Raw genomic sequence first — 18,646 nt, 5'->3', positions numbered from 1 at the left:
GAATGTTTTAGCACAGAGAGAAAAAGGGTTGAAAACACAAAACCGAAGCCACAGTAAGCTGGCTGCATTTTATCTTCATATTCTTTTCTATTACTGTTTTATGACTGACTATGTAGCTTAATGTATCATGATTTTGTAGTTTGAAACACGTTCCAGAAAACATGTGGAGTTTGAAGCCTGGCTGAGTGAATATTGCTGTTGGAACCTTACCTTAAGATTTGCTCAAACGTTTCATTATTTTTAATGGCATCGCCTTAGCCTTTTAATGCAAGATGTGAGAGATACAGAGAAAAGTGTGCAAACAGAATGCTAAAGCATTTATAAAACCTGCTTGGAAACAAGTACCTTCAGAAACTGTGTTGGTGAAGCTTTTCCACAGTTGTGCATCTGCTTCTGCCTGTGTGATTCTCTTTTCCATTCTCTGTAATAGAAATCAGTGGGAAATTGGCATTGTCATTTAACAGGGCAAGGAGTGCATTCTCCTCTTTAATATGTATTGGTTATAGTTGTTTTTTCCTATTATGAAGAACAAAGAGCTCCTGGGTGGGAGTTGTTGGCCTGGGTGCTGTTTTTGTGCTCTTGGAGCCCGTGGGAGATGAAGCTGGGGCATCACCACGGGTTTGTCACAAAGCATGCAAGGAGGACTGAGTGCACCTAATCATTCTTGTGATTAGATCAGCAAAATGATGATGAAGCTCTTTGCTGGAAGAAGGTGATGATGAAGGTGGAAGCAGACAGAAAGCAAGGGTAACTAGTGGATGATGCCCCATGAGCTTGCTTCCCAGTGTGCCATTGCAGGAAAAAGTGAACACGAGTCAGAGCTCATTTGGGGATGATGCACTTTTACAAATGGTTTTGTGGTCTACAAAATGCCTTCTGTTTCTGTGTGTTTGGCCTCATCCTCACTCCCTGGCTTATTCTCACTTATGGTTAAACATTGGTAAAGGGAGATGAAGCTTTTACTGCACTTTGTATCTACAGCAAAGGCTAAGTGTTTCCTCAGTGATAAAGGTGCATGTAAAAATAACTCATTTCCCACAAGTAAGGATTGCAAGAGTAAAGGCAATTCTGCCTTTGCATGTGTGTGCACAAAGGTACAAGAGGATGAGGCAGCCTATATTTACAAAATCTGAGATTTCACCAGTTTCTGGCCTGCAGGGTATGCCCACTGAACTTTAATTGTGTGCATTAGATGAATCTGTGAGGATGGAATCCAGTCTGACTGAAGTCTCTGGGAAGTGTGCCAAGGATTCCAACAGGACCAAGGTTTCAACTCTAGTTTGTATACGAATAACATTTCAGTATCTTCTGATCTTTGGGGACAACATACTTGAAATACTTCAGAGGACACTTGAAGGGGAGAGTCAAGGGTCGATCCTTCTGCCATGAGAACCGGTGGCTGTGCCAGCAGCTTCCAGCTATGTCTCGTTCCTTCCTTCGTCTTCTAATGGGAAATGATAGACAAATGTCACAGAGATCAGGGCTGGGACTGGTATGTGCAAATCCAGATGTCAAGAGAGAGCTCTGCCTGGCCCTGAAGTCGATGTGCAGTAGAGGAAAGGAGAGGAAGGAAGCAGGAGGAGTGGAAATGGCAGTCAGCCTGCCTAAGGGAGGAAAGATAAACGGGGACTTTCCACTGGAGCTGGCTGGCTCTGAGATGAGAGCATCACCAGTGTTTGCTGACACCTCTGGGACAGTGCAGCTCCTGCCCTAGTGCTGAACTCCATCATAGATACAAGAAATGGACCAGCCACGGATCTTTTAGTTGTAGACCATGACACCTTAGGGTTTTAGCTTTTATATTTTGATATGTTTGTTATCCTGCAGTTCTTTGGTGCATAGCTCTAAACTCCACATACAGTGCCAGCTGCTGTTTTGCCATTTTGGTCAGACACAGCAATTCCTCTCCAGGCCTGGGAATCAAGGACACCTCGCTGCCTCAGGCCTGAGAGATGGAAACAAAAGTGAGTTGGGCGCAGGGAGCAAACTTGGGGTAAATGACTTCATTACCCGAAGCTGTAATTGGAAGATTAACCCACAATATACAAATGGACCAAACTTATAAAAGTATGAAAACCCATTGCATTTTGAGTGTAGCCCCTGGGTGGGTTTCATCTGTCCTAAATGTACCTGAAGGCACTTCAATAAATATAACAGCTTTTTATTCTCTTTATTTTGTCTAGCTTCTGTTTTTAGGTAGTCCCAACAAGGCATCAACCCAAGGGGTGACCTCTGGCAGGAACAAAACCCGGTAAAAATCTCCCTGTCAACATTTTATGTGGTTCTGTAGGAGCAGGAGCTGTCACAGGGCCTGGCACCTTCCAGAACATTTGTGATGCACACTTTGGTAACCTGTGCTGGAGGCAGGGTGGGTGAAACCTGCTCAGCACCTCTGCAGCTGAGGGCCTGGACCATGGCCTGGTCCTGTGGCCATCAGCAGTTTGCAAAGCACCAGCTGGGAATGTCTGTTCTATGTAATCACTGTGTATTTTTTGCTCAGGATGCCACAGAGGTGTTCACTAATTTATTCATCAGGTTTGCAAATGTCCCGCCAATATACATGAGCTTTTTTCACTCCCATGAAGGAGGAGATGGAAAATGTACTTCATAGCAAAAGCAAAGATTTTAACAGATGGGGGGTTTGATTTCCTTATTGAAATTATCTGTAAGTCACTGCCTTCTTCTCATAAAGTCATTTGTTTGGAAATACACATGTAGCTGGAAGGGAAATGTTCAAAGAACTGAAACTGGGACCTTGAGAAAACACCAAAATTTGATTTTCTTGTGCTAAGGGTGGTTTGCCATCGATGAGTTTCCCTTGGAAGTCCTAAGAAGCATGGTCAGATGAAACAAGGAACAGCTACATTGGAATAAATCTGTGTTCATGTGACCTAGTATATTTATTTTGCCTCAAGTCCCACATGAGCTATTCTGTTTGGGAAGGAATAAAGCTGCTTGATATGGGTTTGTGTGTATGTATATGTGTATATGTACAAGAGTTTATTTTCTGCAGTCAACATGAATACTTGGCCAAGTTTACAGAAACAATTGCAGATGTGGTTTTGCATGAAAGGAATGTTGAAAATGAATTTATGGAGCCTTACTGTTGGTAATATAAAGTTCTGGTGATATCGAACATTTTGGATTAAAGAAGGGGCATGCATGAGGTGTGACACAGGAGAAATCAATCCTTTGAACTCCACCTTTTGGTTTCAATGAAGTCATGCCTGTTTCTAAAAGACCTGAGTGACACTGGCTGCTTCTAAAGCAGAATTAATAGGGGAGCAATGAAAATAATTCCCAAATGTTTTCTGACAGATTTTAATAAAAAACACACTTATTTGTTTTGACTGAAGATAGATTAAGGAACTCTAATTCTCCCAGATATTGCAGTAGAATGTTTGTCATACCTGCATTTCACGGGTGCCAGATTAAACAAGTCACATTTAGACAATGAGTGTTGCTTGTTGAGTTGCTTCTAGCTTCAAAAGGGGCAATGAAGAGGTTATGTTTTCACTTCTGAGGTGGAGGAGGTAGAAGGAAAGGGCAGTGGTAGTCCTAGGGATACAGTAGATGTCATGGAATTTGGCCAGCTAATGCAAAATACCTTTTATGCTTCTCACTGACCAGTCCTTTGCTGACATTTGAAAGCTCCACGCTTTGACACCAGGGCTTTGAGCCACCTGAGGTGGACACAAACTGGAAAACAGAACACTTGGATCAATGGGGTACAAGTCACAAAGCTGCATGCAGCCTTGGTTTAGGTCAAAATGCAATGAGAAATTTGATGGGTTTGGTGCTAGGATGGACAAAAACAAATTGCAATGAGGGCAATAAGTTGGGTCTTCTGTCACCACCTGATCCTGCAGTGAAGACAGGAGCAACATTTAGTTGTGAGCACATGGGAAACCTTTGTGTAGCTGAACTTGGAAGGATCCTGACATTTCCACTGGGATTCTCCAGTGATTCAGGATGGGCCTGTGCTGGCAGCCCACCTCATTCACCAGCCTGAGACGCTTGTTGGGCTCAGAGAGGAAGGGGACACACCTGAGGCACAGCGTGCAGAGGTCTTTAGACACGATGAGAAATTTAGCAGAAGGTTTTTTCTTGTTACAGAGAAACTTAGGCCAAATCCCCTTGCTTCCCTTCAGGTGAGTGAGGAACTTGGGAAATCTGTCCTTGTGCTAAGAGGGAAGCAGGATGGAATGTGCTCGTGTAGCACAGATCCTTGAGCAGTACACAGCCGTGCTATATCAGGGAATAAACTTTTGTTTGAAGTTTCCTGGCTCAGCCAGCTTGAAGCTGGTGTAGAAGTTCAGCCTAAACATCTGGGAGCTCACGCAGTGCAATGGAAAGGTGGCTGGGAGGTCTTGAAAGACATTTCTGCTCAAAGACCTGAGCAGTAGTTTGCATTTTGCTCGCAGCCAGACTGGCTCAAAGGTTTTTAAGACCCCCTGGATGCTGAGTTGTCTCTGAACCCAGTGCTGGGAATAGGGTGAGGACAGTTTTAAATCTGAGCCAGAGCAGGAGGTCATTTTGCTCTCCACACTGGATTATACAATTATACGGTTGTGTGTGTATTTCTACTCAGCCAATTCATTGTTTGCTTTCAAAACGCATATTCCCAATGAGCGCTATTAATATATTTTGTCACATATTTGCAATTACTGTGCGCCTTCTTCTGATTTTCTACCTGGATGAAAGTTGGAAGAAAGAAGCCAGAATTTTCCAAGTCTCTCATGGGATGAGACATAAAGGGAGTGGGATTTGCATGTGTGGGTTTTGTTCTGGGAGGGATTAAACGTGGCTGTCCTCGGAGGAAGTAATTTTTAGCAAGACAGTGAAAAACTCAACAGATTTTAGGAATAAACCACAGTCAGGTGAAGATCAAACAGATTATGTGAAGTGAAGAGAGGGAATAAGACTCAATTATTGCTTTTGAAAGGAGGGTTTTTTTGGGGGAGTGATAATATTTTCAGGGCACTTTGCTGTGATTCTGATTCAAGCAATGTAGGTAAATTCTTCTACAAGTCCCTCTTTTGAACCTGGTGGTGGAAAACCCCCCAAAGTTTGCTTCAGATTATTTCAGTGCTGTAAAAGCTGAAAAGATGCTGAGGGTCTTGGTTTGAAGTAGAAACAACAAAATGATGAGTGGTGGACCTTTTCACACTGTGAGAGTAGCCCATATTCCAGTAATTTGCACAAAGGTGTGGATGCCAGGGGAATAGAACTGGTCTAGTAATTTCAGACATCTGGGTCTATTAGGTAAATATATATACAGCAACTTATTAAAAATAAAGAAAATAAGTATACAATCAAAGAGTAGAAAAATAAAATGTCTTTTCACACCTTGGAAGGTCACACAGAGAGACATTTTCACAGGTGGCTTTGAGGGCAGGCCCTGAAGGGGAGCTGGGTGGAGCATTACATTTTTTCCCAGGATTTTTTTTACTCATGAGCAATTTTAATCTTAAAAAAAGAAACATTAAAATGTGCACACTCCAAAAAATGGCTTGTAGAAAACACTTCTAATAATTGGTACCTACGTCAATAAGTAAAGCAATTTTTGAGTCTTCTGAGAATCTTAATTTTATACTATGTATAAAAAATGTGCATTATATTATATACATATATATTAATATATATATATATATTACATATTTTTGTGGAAATAGGAAGGATTTTTAGACAGATTGATGTTATTGTCCAGTGGTTCTCAGATGGCAGCTTGTCATTTTTAGGGAGACAGTGAACAGCACTGAACAGTTGACTTCCTCAAGTGAACCTTCTGGCTGATGGCTCCTTTTCTTGCACTAGCATGGCTTTGCTAGATAAATCAAACTGATGGCCTGAACTCCATTTCCCAAGTGGCTTCCTGATTTTTGAAAGAGAGATTTTGGACTGCAGGCCTTCTGAATGTCATGCAGTGGCTGTGCCTCAGTCCTCTGAGAGGAGACACTACATCTTGAATAAATAAGAATAAACCCTTGCTCTCCTCCTGAGATGTCCATCCATCTGATCTTCACTGCACGACAGAAAAGCACCCTGAGGATGGGGAAAATTTCCTGCAGCAGGACTGCAGGGCAATCTCCCCAGTGCTCCTGGGAAGGAAAAGAGGGGAGGAAGAACAGAAATAGTTTGGGGTTGTTGTTATTATCATCCTCAGACTTCCTCTTGAGGAAGAGCTTGAGCTTTCGGAGATGAGGGGTGGTGCTGAGGACCATGTAGAAAGGGGAGGGGTGGAGGATGGGCTGAGACATTTGGAGAGGACACAGGGACAATGTTGGTGCACAGAGCCTCGAGCAGCCCAGAAGAAAAGACAGGTGGAGAGAGGGATGTGCCTGGCTGGGTGGGAACTGATAAAGGTGCGCATAAATCAAAGCATGTCTGCTCTGGGGAGGTAAAGCAGGAAAAACTTTGGGATTCTTGTTCCTAGCATGTGAGTTGTCATCCTAACAGCCAAGTCTTTGTTTAAATCCCTGGTGGTGAATGCTCCACAGACCAAATGCTGCTGCCTGGTCCAGTCCTGGCCCCTGAGGACACTGGCATTGCACAGAAACCCAGCGTGCTGCTCTGAATTTCTCCTGTCGTGTACCATGACTCCTTTTTGATCCTCGTCTCCCAGGCAGGGGCAGCCACATCAGTCCTGCAGCTCACAGGTCCTCCAGTAATGAAACTGGGGACAGGTTTAGCTGCACACATGGGCTTTCTCCTTTCTTGGGAAAAAATGGAAGATTTGCTGTTCTGGGTTCTCAAAGGACCAGAACAAGGACCAGAACAAGGAGCTGGTACTGAGAGATTGGCAAAAAAATCTTGTTACAACTTGCTTTTTAGATATATGGCCTAACTGAATTAAAATAATAATAATAATAATAAAAAGGTAAGCAGCAGCATTGTAGTGTCTCTATCAGATTTACAAAATTAACATTTCCTTTGAATCTCCACAAAACAACTCCAGACAAATGCGAGGAAAATCACATCAACAGCAACAAAAATTTAAATCCCCCAATCTGGGAACAAATCAGAAACAAAAATACCCCCAGGGAAAGTAAACTAATAAAATAACCTTCACAAAACCCCCGCCCTCAGCAGTGCTTTAATCCAAAAAAGGGGGCAGAAAAAGCCACGGATTCCCTGAAGCCAGGCAAGGCTTTGCTGGTGCCAGTGATTTTATGGGGAGGGCACTTGGATATAAAGCCGCGAGACAGATCTCGCTTCAAATAACATCCAAAGGCACCTGGGCTCCGTTTCCCCTCAGCTGCCAGCAGCTCCTGAGCCACCCTTGGAACTTTTAGGCTTTCCCTGTGGAAGGACGGGCTGGGAAAAGTGTTTTTTTTTATTTTTGGGGGGGTGGAAATCCTTGGAGTGCAGCGCCGGGGCTGGGATTGCAGAGGAAGCTGAGGCCTCCAGCCCTGCACAGGAAGCAATCTTAGAGCAGGCCTTAAATGCCAGATTCCAGGCAGAGTTTAACTAACCACTGACAGCTCTGTAAACAAAGCAGGGACAAAAAGAGAACAGCTTTCCCTTTTCTGGTAGTCATTTTTGGTTTGGGGGCTGCAGGGGAATTCTGTAATAGTCGGCTTGATGGGATATAAACCGAGGCTGGGAAGGCTTTGTATATGAAGAACTGTAAAGGGGAAAATACTTCATGGACTAAATCATAAAGAAGAAGGTAGGGCACAGGCAAAGTGCGCGGATTAATCGCCAAAAAAAAAATATATTGCTACTTTTTTGTTCTTTGAGCAGGATCTGTACATAGTTTGACTTCCCCTGAGTGGAATTTTAAAGCAGTGGACTATTTTCCTTGTTTCTCTTTTCGGTCTCTTTTTTCTCCCCCTCCCTTTTCTCTTTTCCTTTTCATTCTTTTCTCATTTTCTCTTCACTTTCCTTTTTTTTTTTTTTGAATTTCTGAAGGTGGGGGTGGGAGCAGCTGAACGAGGGGGGGACTAACTTTTGCAGAACTTTTAATTTTCTGTGCAACTAAAAAAAAAGAAGAACTCTCTCGTGCAGTGCTTTTACTGCTTGCGGTGAAAAATTGGAAGCTTAAAGTTAAAAATCCTGCTGAATTGTTGTTTTTTTGTTAGTGGAAAAGACCTGTGACGTTACAAATAGCTAGGCTGCGGCTAGCAGATGTATACAGTCCTTACTTGAAGCATGTTGATTTAATTTTAACTAGGAAACTAAACGCAGGCAGGGCTATGTTTATCCTACAAGACATTTCATTAATCTTGTTTATCTCAACAATACTGAGGAAGTCGAGGTTTTTTGATGGAAAAAGAAAATAGTTACAGCGCTGTTAAGGCAGCAAAACAAAACTAAATGGACTCAGTTGGTTAAATGCCTCCCTTGTGTTTTCACTCTCATCTAAGTGATCATCTCCCTTTTAGATTTGGATCTTTCCAGAGCTTGGAACGCTTAAACGCCCGCCATGGATGACTTTGAACGCCGCAGAGAGCTCAGGAGGCAAAAGCGTGAGGAAATGCGCCTGGAAGCAGAGAGGTGAGTTACTACATCTGGAAAATGGTGCTGGTGCCTTGCCTTTGATTAGCAGTGCCTATGAGAATTTCTGCCTCAAGTCCCAAAGAGTCCTTGTGCCAAAAAAATATAAAAAATAGCTTTAGCTAACGTTGTGGGAGAGATGAGGAGTGTGTACTGCCTAATTTCTTTAGAATGCTGTAAATGTCTGGCTTCTGGTTATTTTGCTGCATGGATAAATGTAAACAGCAACGGTGCTGGAATATGGGCACGGGAAATCATAAGAAAGGAAAGCTCATCCTCAGATGCTGTGGGAGTGCTGTGCAGATGGGATTGTGCTTGCCAGATATTTACATGTCAGATATATCTACTAAAGATAAAGTTATAAACTGAAATCTGATATACACTTGGTATATGCTGTATGGCATTTGTGTGAATTGTCTGCCTGTACTGAGCATTGCCTGTTGCTTTTTATTCATTTACAGTCACTTTATGTGGGCAACAAGAGCAGCATTTGCTGTCAGTTGTTGCAGACTTACTTTGGTGAAATGAGAGCAGAATTTGATGTGGGTATGATGATGTCAATTTATGAAAGAAATATCATGAAAATATCAGGAATGACATTTCATTAACTAAAACCATTTTACACCTCTACAGTTCTGTTCACTTTAATGAAATTTCATGATTTACACTGGTGTAAGTAGGGAAAAAGGCTTCATTCATTTTTGTAATGTCTTCAGTGATAAAAAGATTTGATTATTTTATTAACACTGCATTGATTTAAAAAAAAAAAAAAAGCTAGGTTTAAGCACATTTTGTTCTCATTTTTGTATTTAATTCTGAATAGGGACTTCATTTTTGTTTCTTCTTCTTCTTTAAACAAAGCTGTTAAAGGAAAGGCTGAGACCTGAGGGTTTGATGGGAATAGAGGCCTTGGGTGGTCTGTGGAGGATGTTAGGGGTTGTAGTTTGGGAGTTTCTGTAGAAAAATACCTCTTAACTTCTCTTTGAAGACCTCCAGGCTCTGGTTGAGCACGCAGAGGCTGTGGGGTGAGCTGGGCTGTGTGCTGTGGCTGGTTTGGGCAGGCAGGGACAGCCACAGGGCTTGGGGACAGTGAGCTCTGTCCTTGCCATCAGTGGAGCTGGAATCCAGGACCCAAATGTATCCCACCCTGCTGATGGGAACTGCTTTTTCCATATCTGGGGCGCTTTCTTGGGGTTTAGAGTGGTGCTCTCATGGAGGGGGGTAGCTTGGCCAGAGAAGAAGGGTTTGGGCCTGTGTCCCTTTTCCTCCCTGATCACTGCAGATGCGCTCCGTGCCCTTTCCCACACATCTGAAGGCTTTCAACAATAAATTACTGTACGCTAAATCTTGCTGTACTCCCTCTGCTGCTGCCAACTTCAAGCATTCAAGTACAATGAGTCAGACCCCTTAAAAGTCACAAGACTGCTTTAAAAATCTCAGGATCTTAAAAATAATTTAGTCTGGACTTTTTATTTTTGGTTTGCCTTAACAATAACAGAGCCTGATTCTCGAGTTCAGATGTGACTCCGGGAGCTGGGACCTCCCAAATCCTGTCCCAGTGAGGGCAAGGTGGGGCAGGAGATGAGCTGAGCATCTGCCCCCATTGCAGAGCTCACAGAGAGGGAAGGACAGCAGCACTGGGGCAGTTATTAACATATGAATATGTGATGTTGCATCGGTTTTGGCAAATTCAGATTTTTAGGGATTTTGGGGGATCATCTTCAGCTATAATAATTCGGCCACAACATGTCATAAGCTGCAGAAATCTGCTTTCCAGGCTTTCACAAAACACTTTCAGGTGTTTTATGAAGTGGGTTGTGCAGTCCTAAAGCTCAGCATGGAGGTTGGAAATGCTCCTCCACAAGTTCTGAGCAGAGGCCATTTCCCCAGCCCTCCCATCAGTGGGCTGCTGTGGGGAATCCAGCACTGGTTGTGAGCATTTCTGCTGGGAGATGGACAGATGGATGTCTGTGTGGGCTGGAACACGCTTGCCAGGTCTCCCATGTGCTGTTTGGGCTTTGAGTAGAGCAGCAAACCCAGCAGTGCAAGCAGCCACATCCATCAGCAGAGTTTGTAACTCCAGTGTCGTGTTTTGCCGATTCCTGGGATGAGTATACATTGAAAGCCCGTCTTTCTAGCTGGATGCCCGTGCCCAAGAAAGACTGAGGGGTGAAAATGTAGCAGGATGGACTCCTGCAGCACCTGCCCAAGAAAGAGTGACTTGATATTATCATGCCTTCACTGGAGCCAGAGCCATGTTAGGACCGGTGAGGATACAGATGCTGTCAGATTCCCGAGAATCTGTGATGCTGGAGCCGCTGATGTCCAGCTATTTAATCTTTGGGTGTTTAGTGTAAGTTCAGTTCTTGAGGTCTGGTGTGAGGCTTTGTGTTTTGGGGCTTTTTCCCATTAGGAATCTGTTGGAAATGATATTTTGTTGTGCTGTGTAGCCCTGGCATTTGGGCTTCGTGTGCTTAGAATTCGTTTTGTCTTTTGAAGACCAACATTGCATTTCACCCCTGGTATGTGCTGTGGGTAGCAGTTCAAGCTGTGGCAACTCAGATAAAAAAATTGCCACCAAGTCAGAAACAAAGTGGGTTTTTTTGCATTTTAAGATCTTATAATTTCAAGGTATTCCAGACGTTCTGGATTCCCCACACTGCGCCCACCCAGAAATTTTGTCCAGCCAGATTTATTTTTTTTTTTTTTTACTATTTATATTTGTCTGGATCTCTGGAGGCCTCTCAATGTGTTTGGAGCAGCACTGCAGACCTGTCTAGGGGGCATGTTTCCAACAGCAGACATATGGGACTTTGTCCAGCTTTCTCCCAAGGCTGTCAGATTTATTGCGTGTGCTCAGCCTGGCGGGGACCCAGCAGCTCGGGTACCTCAGGGGGGGAAGGAGACTTTTCAGCCACAGCCTGGGAAACCCTGGACAAAGTATGGCAGTGCCAACTTGTGCCCATCTGGCAGCATCTGGTTTGTACTGATCACGTGTGAGCTTCAGGGAAAAAAAACAGCCTTCTTGGGGTGATGGGATGTGCTACACCTTTAACTGCTCAGGGGCAAAGGTGAGGCTTTGTCCTGCTCCCCATGGGCAGAGGGACTCCTGTGCCTGGGACTGGTTTTATAAAGCCCTGAGGTACCAGTCTGGAGCTGGGAAGCTTTGCACTGATTTCAGCTTTGGATTAAGCCCTCCCTGAGTTATTCCAGGCAGCTGATTTACGAGGCAGTGGCAGAAGGAGCTGGATGAGCTCTTCAGGGTACATCCTGTGCTGCAGTGTCAGGGCTGTCACCCCAGCCAGCTGCACGTAACTGATGGGAAGAATCCCATGTGGAATTGGAGCACAGGGGACTGACTTCTTTCAGTAAGGGAAAAAAACAAATACCACCTGCTGCTCTGTGCCTCTTCCTAGGCAGTAAAAGATGTTCCCTTGAGCAAAACCCTTGGGTTTTGTCGTTTTGATGTTGTAACTGATGCTGGAAGAATTTAGCCTGGAGCTGGGTAGAGTCTGTGTGTGCCTGGAGGGGTGACAGAAAGCATTTCTGAGTGTCTTGCTGGTCCACTTCAGTCTGCTGCAGCTGCACTGAAAAACTGAGGTGAAATACTTCTTGAAATGACAATGGACCTACTTCCTTGACTTCAGCATAACTGAGAGCAAAAATAAGCCCCTTAAACTCTCAGAAGAATATTTCTCAGGTTAATCTATTTAGCACTTAAGTCTCAATTTTACAACTGGCTGACTTGTCATTGTACCAGCAATGAATTTTCACTTCTGCTTTGTGGCTGTTGTTATTATTGTTGTTTTGTTTGTATTTGTTTTTTAGTTTGTTTGATTTTGTTTGGTTTGTTTTGGTTTTTTTTTTAATTTTATTTATACTAGGAAGCTGATCCAGTTTGTTCCATTGTCACATCATCACTGCTGCAGACTTTTGGAAGGTCTCAGGGTCATTGTCAGGCTGGCCTCTGTTTAGGTGAAGCTTAACTTTGAATCTGAACCAGAGTTTTGCCCTGTGTCGTGCTCTTCCCTAAGTGATTGCAGATCATGTCATGGGGAAGGAGAGTTGTTGGTCATCCTGATGTGAAAATATGGCAAAGAGAAGGGGTTATCTAGATTAATTAGATATTAAATAAATCATCTTTAAAAAGGGTATTTGAGTAGGACATAGAGAAAATCACTGCCACAAAGCTGCATGGCTCCTAATAGAATTAATTTAGAAAGAGAGAAAGGGAGAAAGAAAGGGAGAAAGAAAGGGAGAAAGAAAGAGAGAAAGAAAGAGAGAAAGAAAAGAAAAGAAAAGAAAAGAAAAGAAAAGAAAAGAAAAGAAAAGAAAAGAAAAGAAAAGAAAAGAAAAGAAAAGAAAAGAAAAGAAAAGAAAAGAAAAGAAAAGAAAAGAAAAGAAAAGAAAAGAAAAGAAAAGAAAAGAGAAAAGAGAAATATATTTCTTTATATTTTAAAGAAAAGAACTTGCAGATGAGGGATGGCAGGAGCCTGCAGGAGGCTGAATGTTTCCTGGGATAGTAAATTGCTTAAATGCAATTTTTGCTAAAACAAGACACATGGTTAATCCCAACTTGGTACAACTGAAAAAGAAGTCAAGTGAATTTCAGTTTGGATCTGTGAAGGTGTGTAGAGGACCAGAGAGAACCAGAAATTCCACATTTTACTGTTCCTATGGAGGCTGCTGTAGCTCTGGCAGCATACAAAGGACAGATTCACCAAGTTAAGAAGGTCAAACCTGCAGGGTACATCTTTTTGGAGCAATGAGAAGCACGTTTCTTACCTTCTGAGAGGTGAAGACTGGACACATTTGTTTCCATGGGATCTTAATGTTTCTGGTAGGGCAAGGAAGTGCCATCCACAGAAAGTAAAAAATTTCCTTTTCCTGTCCAGGACAGTGAGGGTGAGTGTGTGTCCATGTTAGATCAACACTGAATGACCACAAATAACTTTTGAAGCTGTTTTTCATTCCTGCACTGGAGTTATCCCTGGTATGGGGTGTGCATTAGTGAGAAATGTTAAACAGAGTTGAGAGCTTGGGAATGACACAAAAATGGTTCCTTTCTGCTTTCCTTTTGCTTGAAACACTAGGAGCTGCCCATTTCTTGTTTTCAAGCATCTGGTTATGTTTTTATTAAGAGTTTTCAGACACTATGCCACAATTCAGGTTTGTGTTGAGGGAAGGAGAATATGATCCTAATGTAAGTTTTCAATGAGTGCATGTTTGAACCTAAAAGAAGCTGGCTGCATATGTGTTCCATGTCATTTCCCAATGTTCATGTTTTATTTCAGAACTCCATTTCCCCAAAAGTTAAACCTCTGTCCTCCTAAAGGTTGTGCTTCTGTCTATTCCAAGCCTCTTTTGCTACTACAAAAAAAAAAAAAACAACCTACAGCGGTTTTATCTCTCCATGAATTTCATATAATCCTGAAGTTGCAAATATTTTGGGAATTTCTATTTGTCTTTCTGTAAAATGCTCACTTTTTGCTAGAGCTGAGACATGACATCTTCTGCCCAGAAGATAAATATTGAGGCACTGAATAAATAAGATTAGAGATGCGTGAGAGTTGAGAACAAATTGAAGTGGAATGCTCCAGCTGTTAACCTGTCTTCACAGCTGCCTGGAATTCCAGCACTGACAAGACATATTTGAATTGTTGGGATGGGTTTGGCCCTTCACACTGAATCTCTCTTGTGCAATTTTTGGAGTTCATTTCTAACCCAGGCAGAAAAGCACGACCTGGTGGCTCATTAAAACCTTCTCTACTGCAGTCACTCTCAAGTGAGAGTGGATACTAAAGAAATCTTTGCTATTGGAGCATTTCAAATGCCCTGGAGGAAATAACCAAATGTATGGAAAGCTCAGTAGAATTCAGAGCTAATTTTTGTGTTTTTCAGATTACATTTTCTTTAAAGTCATTACAGAGAAATGTTTCATAAAAACAGTTTTGTTCTTCAGAGTGAGACATACAGAGTTTAGATTTCACTGAGCTGAACCCACTGCAATTCCTAAGCAGATAACAAAATCAGCTCCTTGGAATTTCATATGATAATCCAGATTATGGATTATAGCATATTAAAATCACTCTGTAATCTGTGTACTACCTGTACTATACCAGACAAGTTTTTAGAAGGATGGCTCCAATCTAGCACCCAGACAGCTGGCAAAATGCCCCATCTTTCATCTCTTGGAAACACCAAGGAATTTTGGAAATTGTTGGTGGAAAAGAGGCCCTTCCAATCCTGTAATCAGGTAATCCACATGCTGGCAATTGAAAATCTGCCCTTTGTTTCCTCCTATAAATTTATTAACTTTAACTGGACTGCTGTCCTTCATGAGCTGGATCTTATTTAAATATCTGATAAATACAGGTGTGGAGACAGATTTTTTTTTTTACTTATTATTGATAATTCTGACAAGCATGCCTGCTTAAAATGGCACCATGTGAGGAGCAATATAACATGGAACTTGATCATGAACTTTTCTGAATTAGACCAAAACTGGTACCACACAAAGAAAATTGTGAGTGAAAAAATGTAGCTGATATGGTACAAATAAGTGTCCATGGCTTTCCTGCTATGTTTATACTGAAAAATTATATTTGTTTAGTGTCTTAGATGCAAATTGGCAGTATGCAGTCTGTTAATCCAGGGCAGAGTGCAGCACTCTTGAATCTCTGTCACCTTCAAACAGTGTAAACCATATCAACCACCACAGTTTCCTCACACAAAAGGCTTCAGACACTTGAAATGCAAAAAGGCTGCATTAAGTGAACGTTGGCCTAAGGTTGTGAAGGCACAGGGCCTTCAAAAACTTCCTGTGCCATCCTCAGCAGGGCACGTGGCTTAACTTGTGTAAATCCACGTGGCAGAGACCAAAGGCACTGCTCCAGACTGACTGAGAATAAAAAAGGTTCTGTTCTTGGTCCCTTTGTCAGACTCTTAGGCAGGGAAATCCCTATATTTTTATATTTTTTCCTAGACAATAAGTATGTAACTGAGCTCTCAGCTGCTTAGTCATTTTCCATGTGCCTGATATCCACAACTAGTGCAAGTGGCAGAGTTAATTTAATTCATTGTATAAAGAATATACTGTAGGGTTTTATTTACATTTACATTTATCTCATCACACAAATGCATACACTTGCAAATCATTTGGCTGGAAAAAATCCACATTAACCCTTCTTTTGAGTAAATAAGGCCTTATATTTAATAGTGCTCAGCAATCAATTTAATTTTGTGTAAAGTAAAGCAAACGGAATACTGTGTTGTTCCCATACAAAAGAAGTTGATGGTTGAATATCCCTGTGTTTTAGGAAAAGTTTTAAAGAATACTCTTCAGGCAAATATGTTTGATAATTTACCTGCAGTAACATATTCTTTAGGCTGCATGTGTGTTCTGCAAGGATCTGGGCAGAGGAAGAACTAATGGCAGGCTTTAAAACTACAAATTTACAGACTTGGACCGGTATCTCTTAGTTATTACATTTAAATACCTTCTTGTAAGAGAACAAGAACATTGTAGAACTTATTGCTTAATTATGTTACTATTCTTCAGGGCTTTCTGGGCTCAGAGTGGTAGAAGTTATTAGACATGAGAGAAAGTGCAGTTATTGCCCAGCTGTAAGACTCTTTAGGGAGTGACATGAAAATAAATTTATCCAGAGCGTTTCTAGGAGCATCTGCTCCTCAGTGTGAGTTTGCATTTTATTAATGTCTTTATGATTTAATATCTGAAATTAAACCAGATAATCAGAAGAGGAGATTTCCCTTTGAAAAGCTGAGGCCAATTGGTTTGCAGGGATAACAGATGAAATGAAGTCAAATGCTAACAAGTTTCACACACGAATAAGCAGAGTTATGTAAACACTCTCAGATTGCTGGCAGCCCGGGCAAAGCCATCCCTTCACAGCTCAGCTCAAAGAACCACAGAGGAAAAATGTGATTTGCAAATGAAACCCCAAACCGATTTCAACTTGCAGGAGCATCTCATTTGGTCAATTAGCTTCTGCATTTTTGGCTTTGTGCCTTTAAACAAGGTTTTAATTACTGAAGATAAATGTTTATGAGCGGCTTTATTTCTCTCATCGTAACCTCCTTATTAGCTCGTGCTAAAGAAGGAAAATTCCTCTTGCCAGCAGATTGTCCTTGCGTGATCAAGGGCTTTCATAGCATGAAGGAAGTCATCAGGTGGCTGTGCTTCTTGGACAAGTTAATTCATCAGCACACAGCTCAAGAAATATCCCTGGACAGGAATAAGGTCAGTGGGCAGCTACACCTTAGGAAAGAGATTTGGTGACAGCACAGAACGCTGGCATGGAGCCTGAGCAGGGGGTGACACAAGTGACACAGATGAGAAGGAATAATTGTTGTGTTGATGCTGCAGCTGAGCCCTTCTCTGCCTGGGGAGCAGCGAGGGTGATGGGAAGTGGAAAAGTGAGCAGGATGAGTTTCTTTTTGTTTATTGGAAAGTATAAACCAGTGGGCAGTGGATGCGACAGTTAAAGGTTAGCTTCATCTCAGCTGACATTAAGGAAATATAAACAGATGCTGTTTTGCTCCTTTTTATGTCAAAACTTGATGGCTGGTCCAAGTAATCTTGCTTATTAATAGTCTTTTCTAGATAGTCTTGAATAAAAGGCCAGCAAGTTTGTCATGCTGACAGAAAATCAAGGGAAGGCTGCAACTCAACAGCAAGTTGTGACTGTCTTTTGGTTTGGGATTTTGTTTTCTGGGTTTTTTTTAACTCTGATATTTTTCTGAAAACATGCCTCAGTTTCCTTTAAGGTAGGGTGTGACCCATTTTCAATGCAGACATAATTTAAGCAAAGAGCAAGGACTGCTCTAGCAAAGTTATCTTCTGGGACTGTGTTCTTGTTCTGAGACCAGAAGAGGTGCTCTAAATTGGTACCCAAAAGCAGGGCTTCTTCAAAGGTTTGGTTAAATTACTTCTTCATACTCCTCTTCCCTCTTCCATCAGCTTGAGACAACATTTTGGTGTGTGGATTTATTGAATTGAGCAAGTAGTCCCTTCTCAGTGAGCCTTTGCATGATCTAAACCTGCTCCATGGCAAACTTTAAAGTCAATTAAATGCACAGAGTGGAAAGAAACCAAATCACCATGAGTCCATTTACTGCTTGTCAGCTGAGCCTCTCACAAGTCAGGTCTTAGTGTGAAACAGCACGGGAGGGTAAACCCAGCCACATTTGCACTGGGAGCTCTGCACAGATTCCATGCACTTGGTTTCAAACCAGGTTTGAGGTAATTTTCTGCTGTTTCTGTAGCTGTGCTGCACTTCCCAAGTCGCTGAGAACATACACAGATTTGTGTTCACAAGGCACACATCTTCCTACCACAGGACAGGTTTCTATGCCCAATATCTCAGAGAAATATGTCTTTTGGGGTTGGGAGGATGTTTTTGAGCAGAATTCCAATGAGCAGACAGTGTTAACAGGAGCAAGCTGGTTTCATTTATAACACTGTCAGCCTTCCAGTGATAGGGAGAAGATCAGATACTCAGTGTATCAATCCTGGGAATTTCTAAAAGGCAGTGTTATAATTATAGTGGTGAGAAAGATATAGGGCTGAAGTTGGCTCCAGAGCAAAATGCTTACTACATATAAAGAATAAAACTTTTCCCATCTGTGTTTTTTAGCAGAGAAAAGAAACAAGGTGGCTGTTAGTGAAATGGCTCTTTAGGGAGGGGGGAAAAACAACAAGCAACAAACCTTACAAATTTGTTTTTGATCTTCACCTGAATTCCAAAACTGTCAATCAAAGCTTAGCCATCAGATTTACACAGAAATGTTTACACCTGGGACGTGAACCACCACAAAAATGTATTCCTCCATTCCTCCCACGTTTGGTACCTGTCACCTCCTCAGAGGACCAGAGCACAGCAGAGACTGGAGAGGAAAATCCTTTCCCTAATCCATACACAGAAGGGTTTTTTGTCCTTGTGCCTCCTCCTGAGATGATGATACCATTGAACTGGCATGTCACACCATGCCATCCCTCAAGATGAAGCCCTCAACCTGCAGTCTGCTTTGTCCCTTTTTCCCACATAGAAAATGTTTGATTGGTTAGATATGAAAAAATAAAATAAAATAATAATATCATGTGTATTTCCACAGAAATAGGATG

At 42.1% G+C, this 18,646-nt stretch overlaps 1 protein-coding gene and 1 non-coding gene across 8 annotated transcripts in view; both read left to right on the top strand.

Moving 5' to 3' along the window:
* CALD1 (caldesmon 1) overlaps positions 1 to 18,646 on the top strand; it is a 171,422-nt gene that overhangs the window by 80,787 nt on the left and 71,989 nt on the right. For 5 of the 7 annotated variants that reach the window (XR_009279084.1, XM_058852848.1, XM_058852845.1 and 2 more), the window contains exon 4: positions 8,388 to 8,499. Coding sequence is in view for 6 of the 7 variants with exons in the window: in XM_058852848.1 (XP_058708831.1) it covers positions 8,429 to 8,499 (71 nt within the window). In the remaining variant the exon portion in view is untranslated. Of the gene's footprint in view, positions 1 to 7,402; positions 7,673 to 8,387; positions 8,500 to 18,646 lie in introns of those variants that run through there. The other 2 variants (XM_058852846.1, XM_058852852.1) reach the window with 2 other exon arrangements.
* LOC131586219 (small nucleolar RNA SNORA5) lies at positions 6,567 to 6,704 on the top strand. Its single transcript, XR_009279114.1, has one exon. It is a non-coding gene; the product is annotated as a small nucleolar RNA SNORA5 (small nucleolar RNA).

The sequence above is a fragment of the Poecile atricapillus genome, chromosome 18 (assembly GCF_030490865.1).
Source record: "Poecile atricapillus isolate bPoeAtr1 chromosome 18, bPoeAtr1.hap1, whole genome shotgun sequence".
NCBI classification, from domain to species: Eukaryota; Metazoa; Chordata; class Aves; order Passeriformes; family Paridae; genus Poecile; species Poecile atricapillus.
The sequence above is the reverse complement of the archived record's forward strand: the minus strand, read 5'-3'. Positions and strand labels throughout refer to the sequence as shown.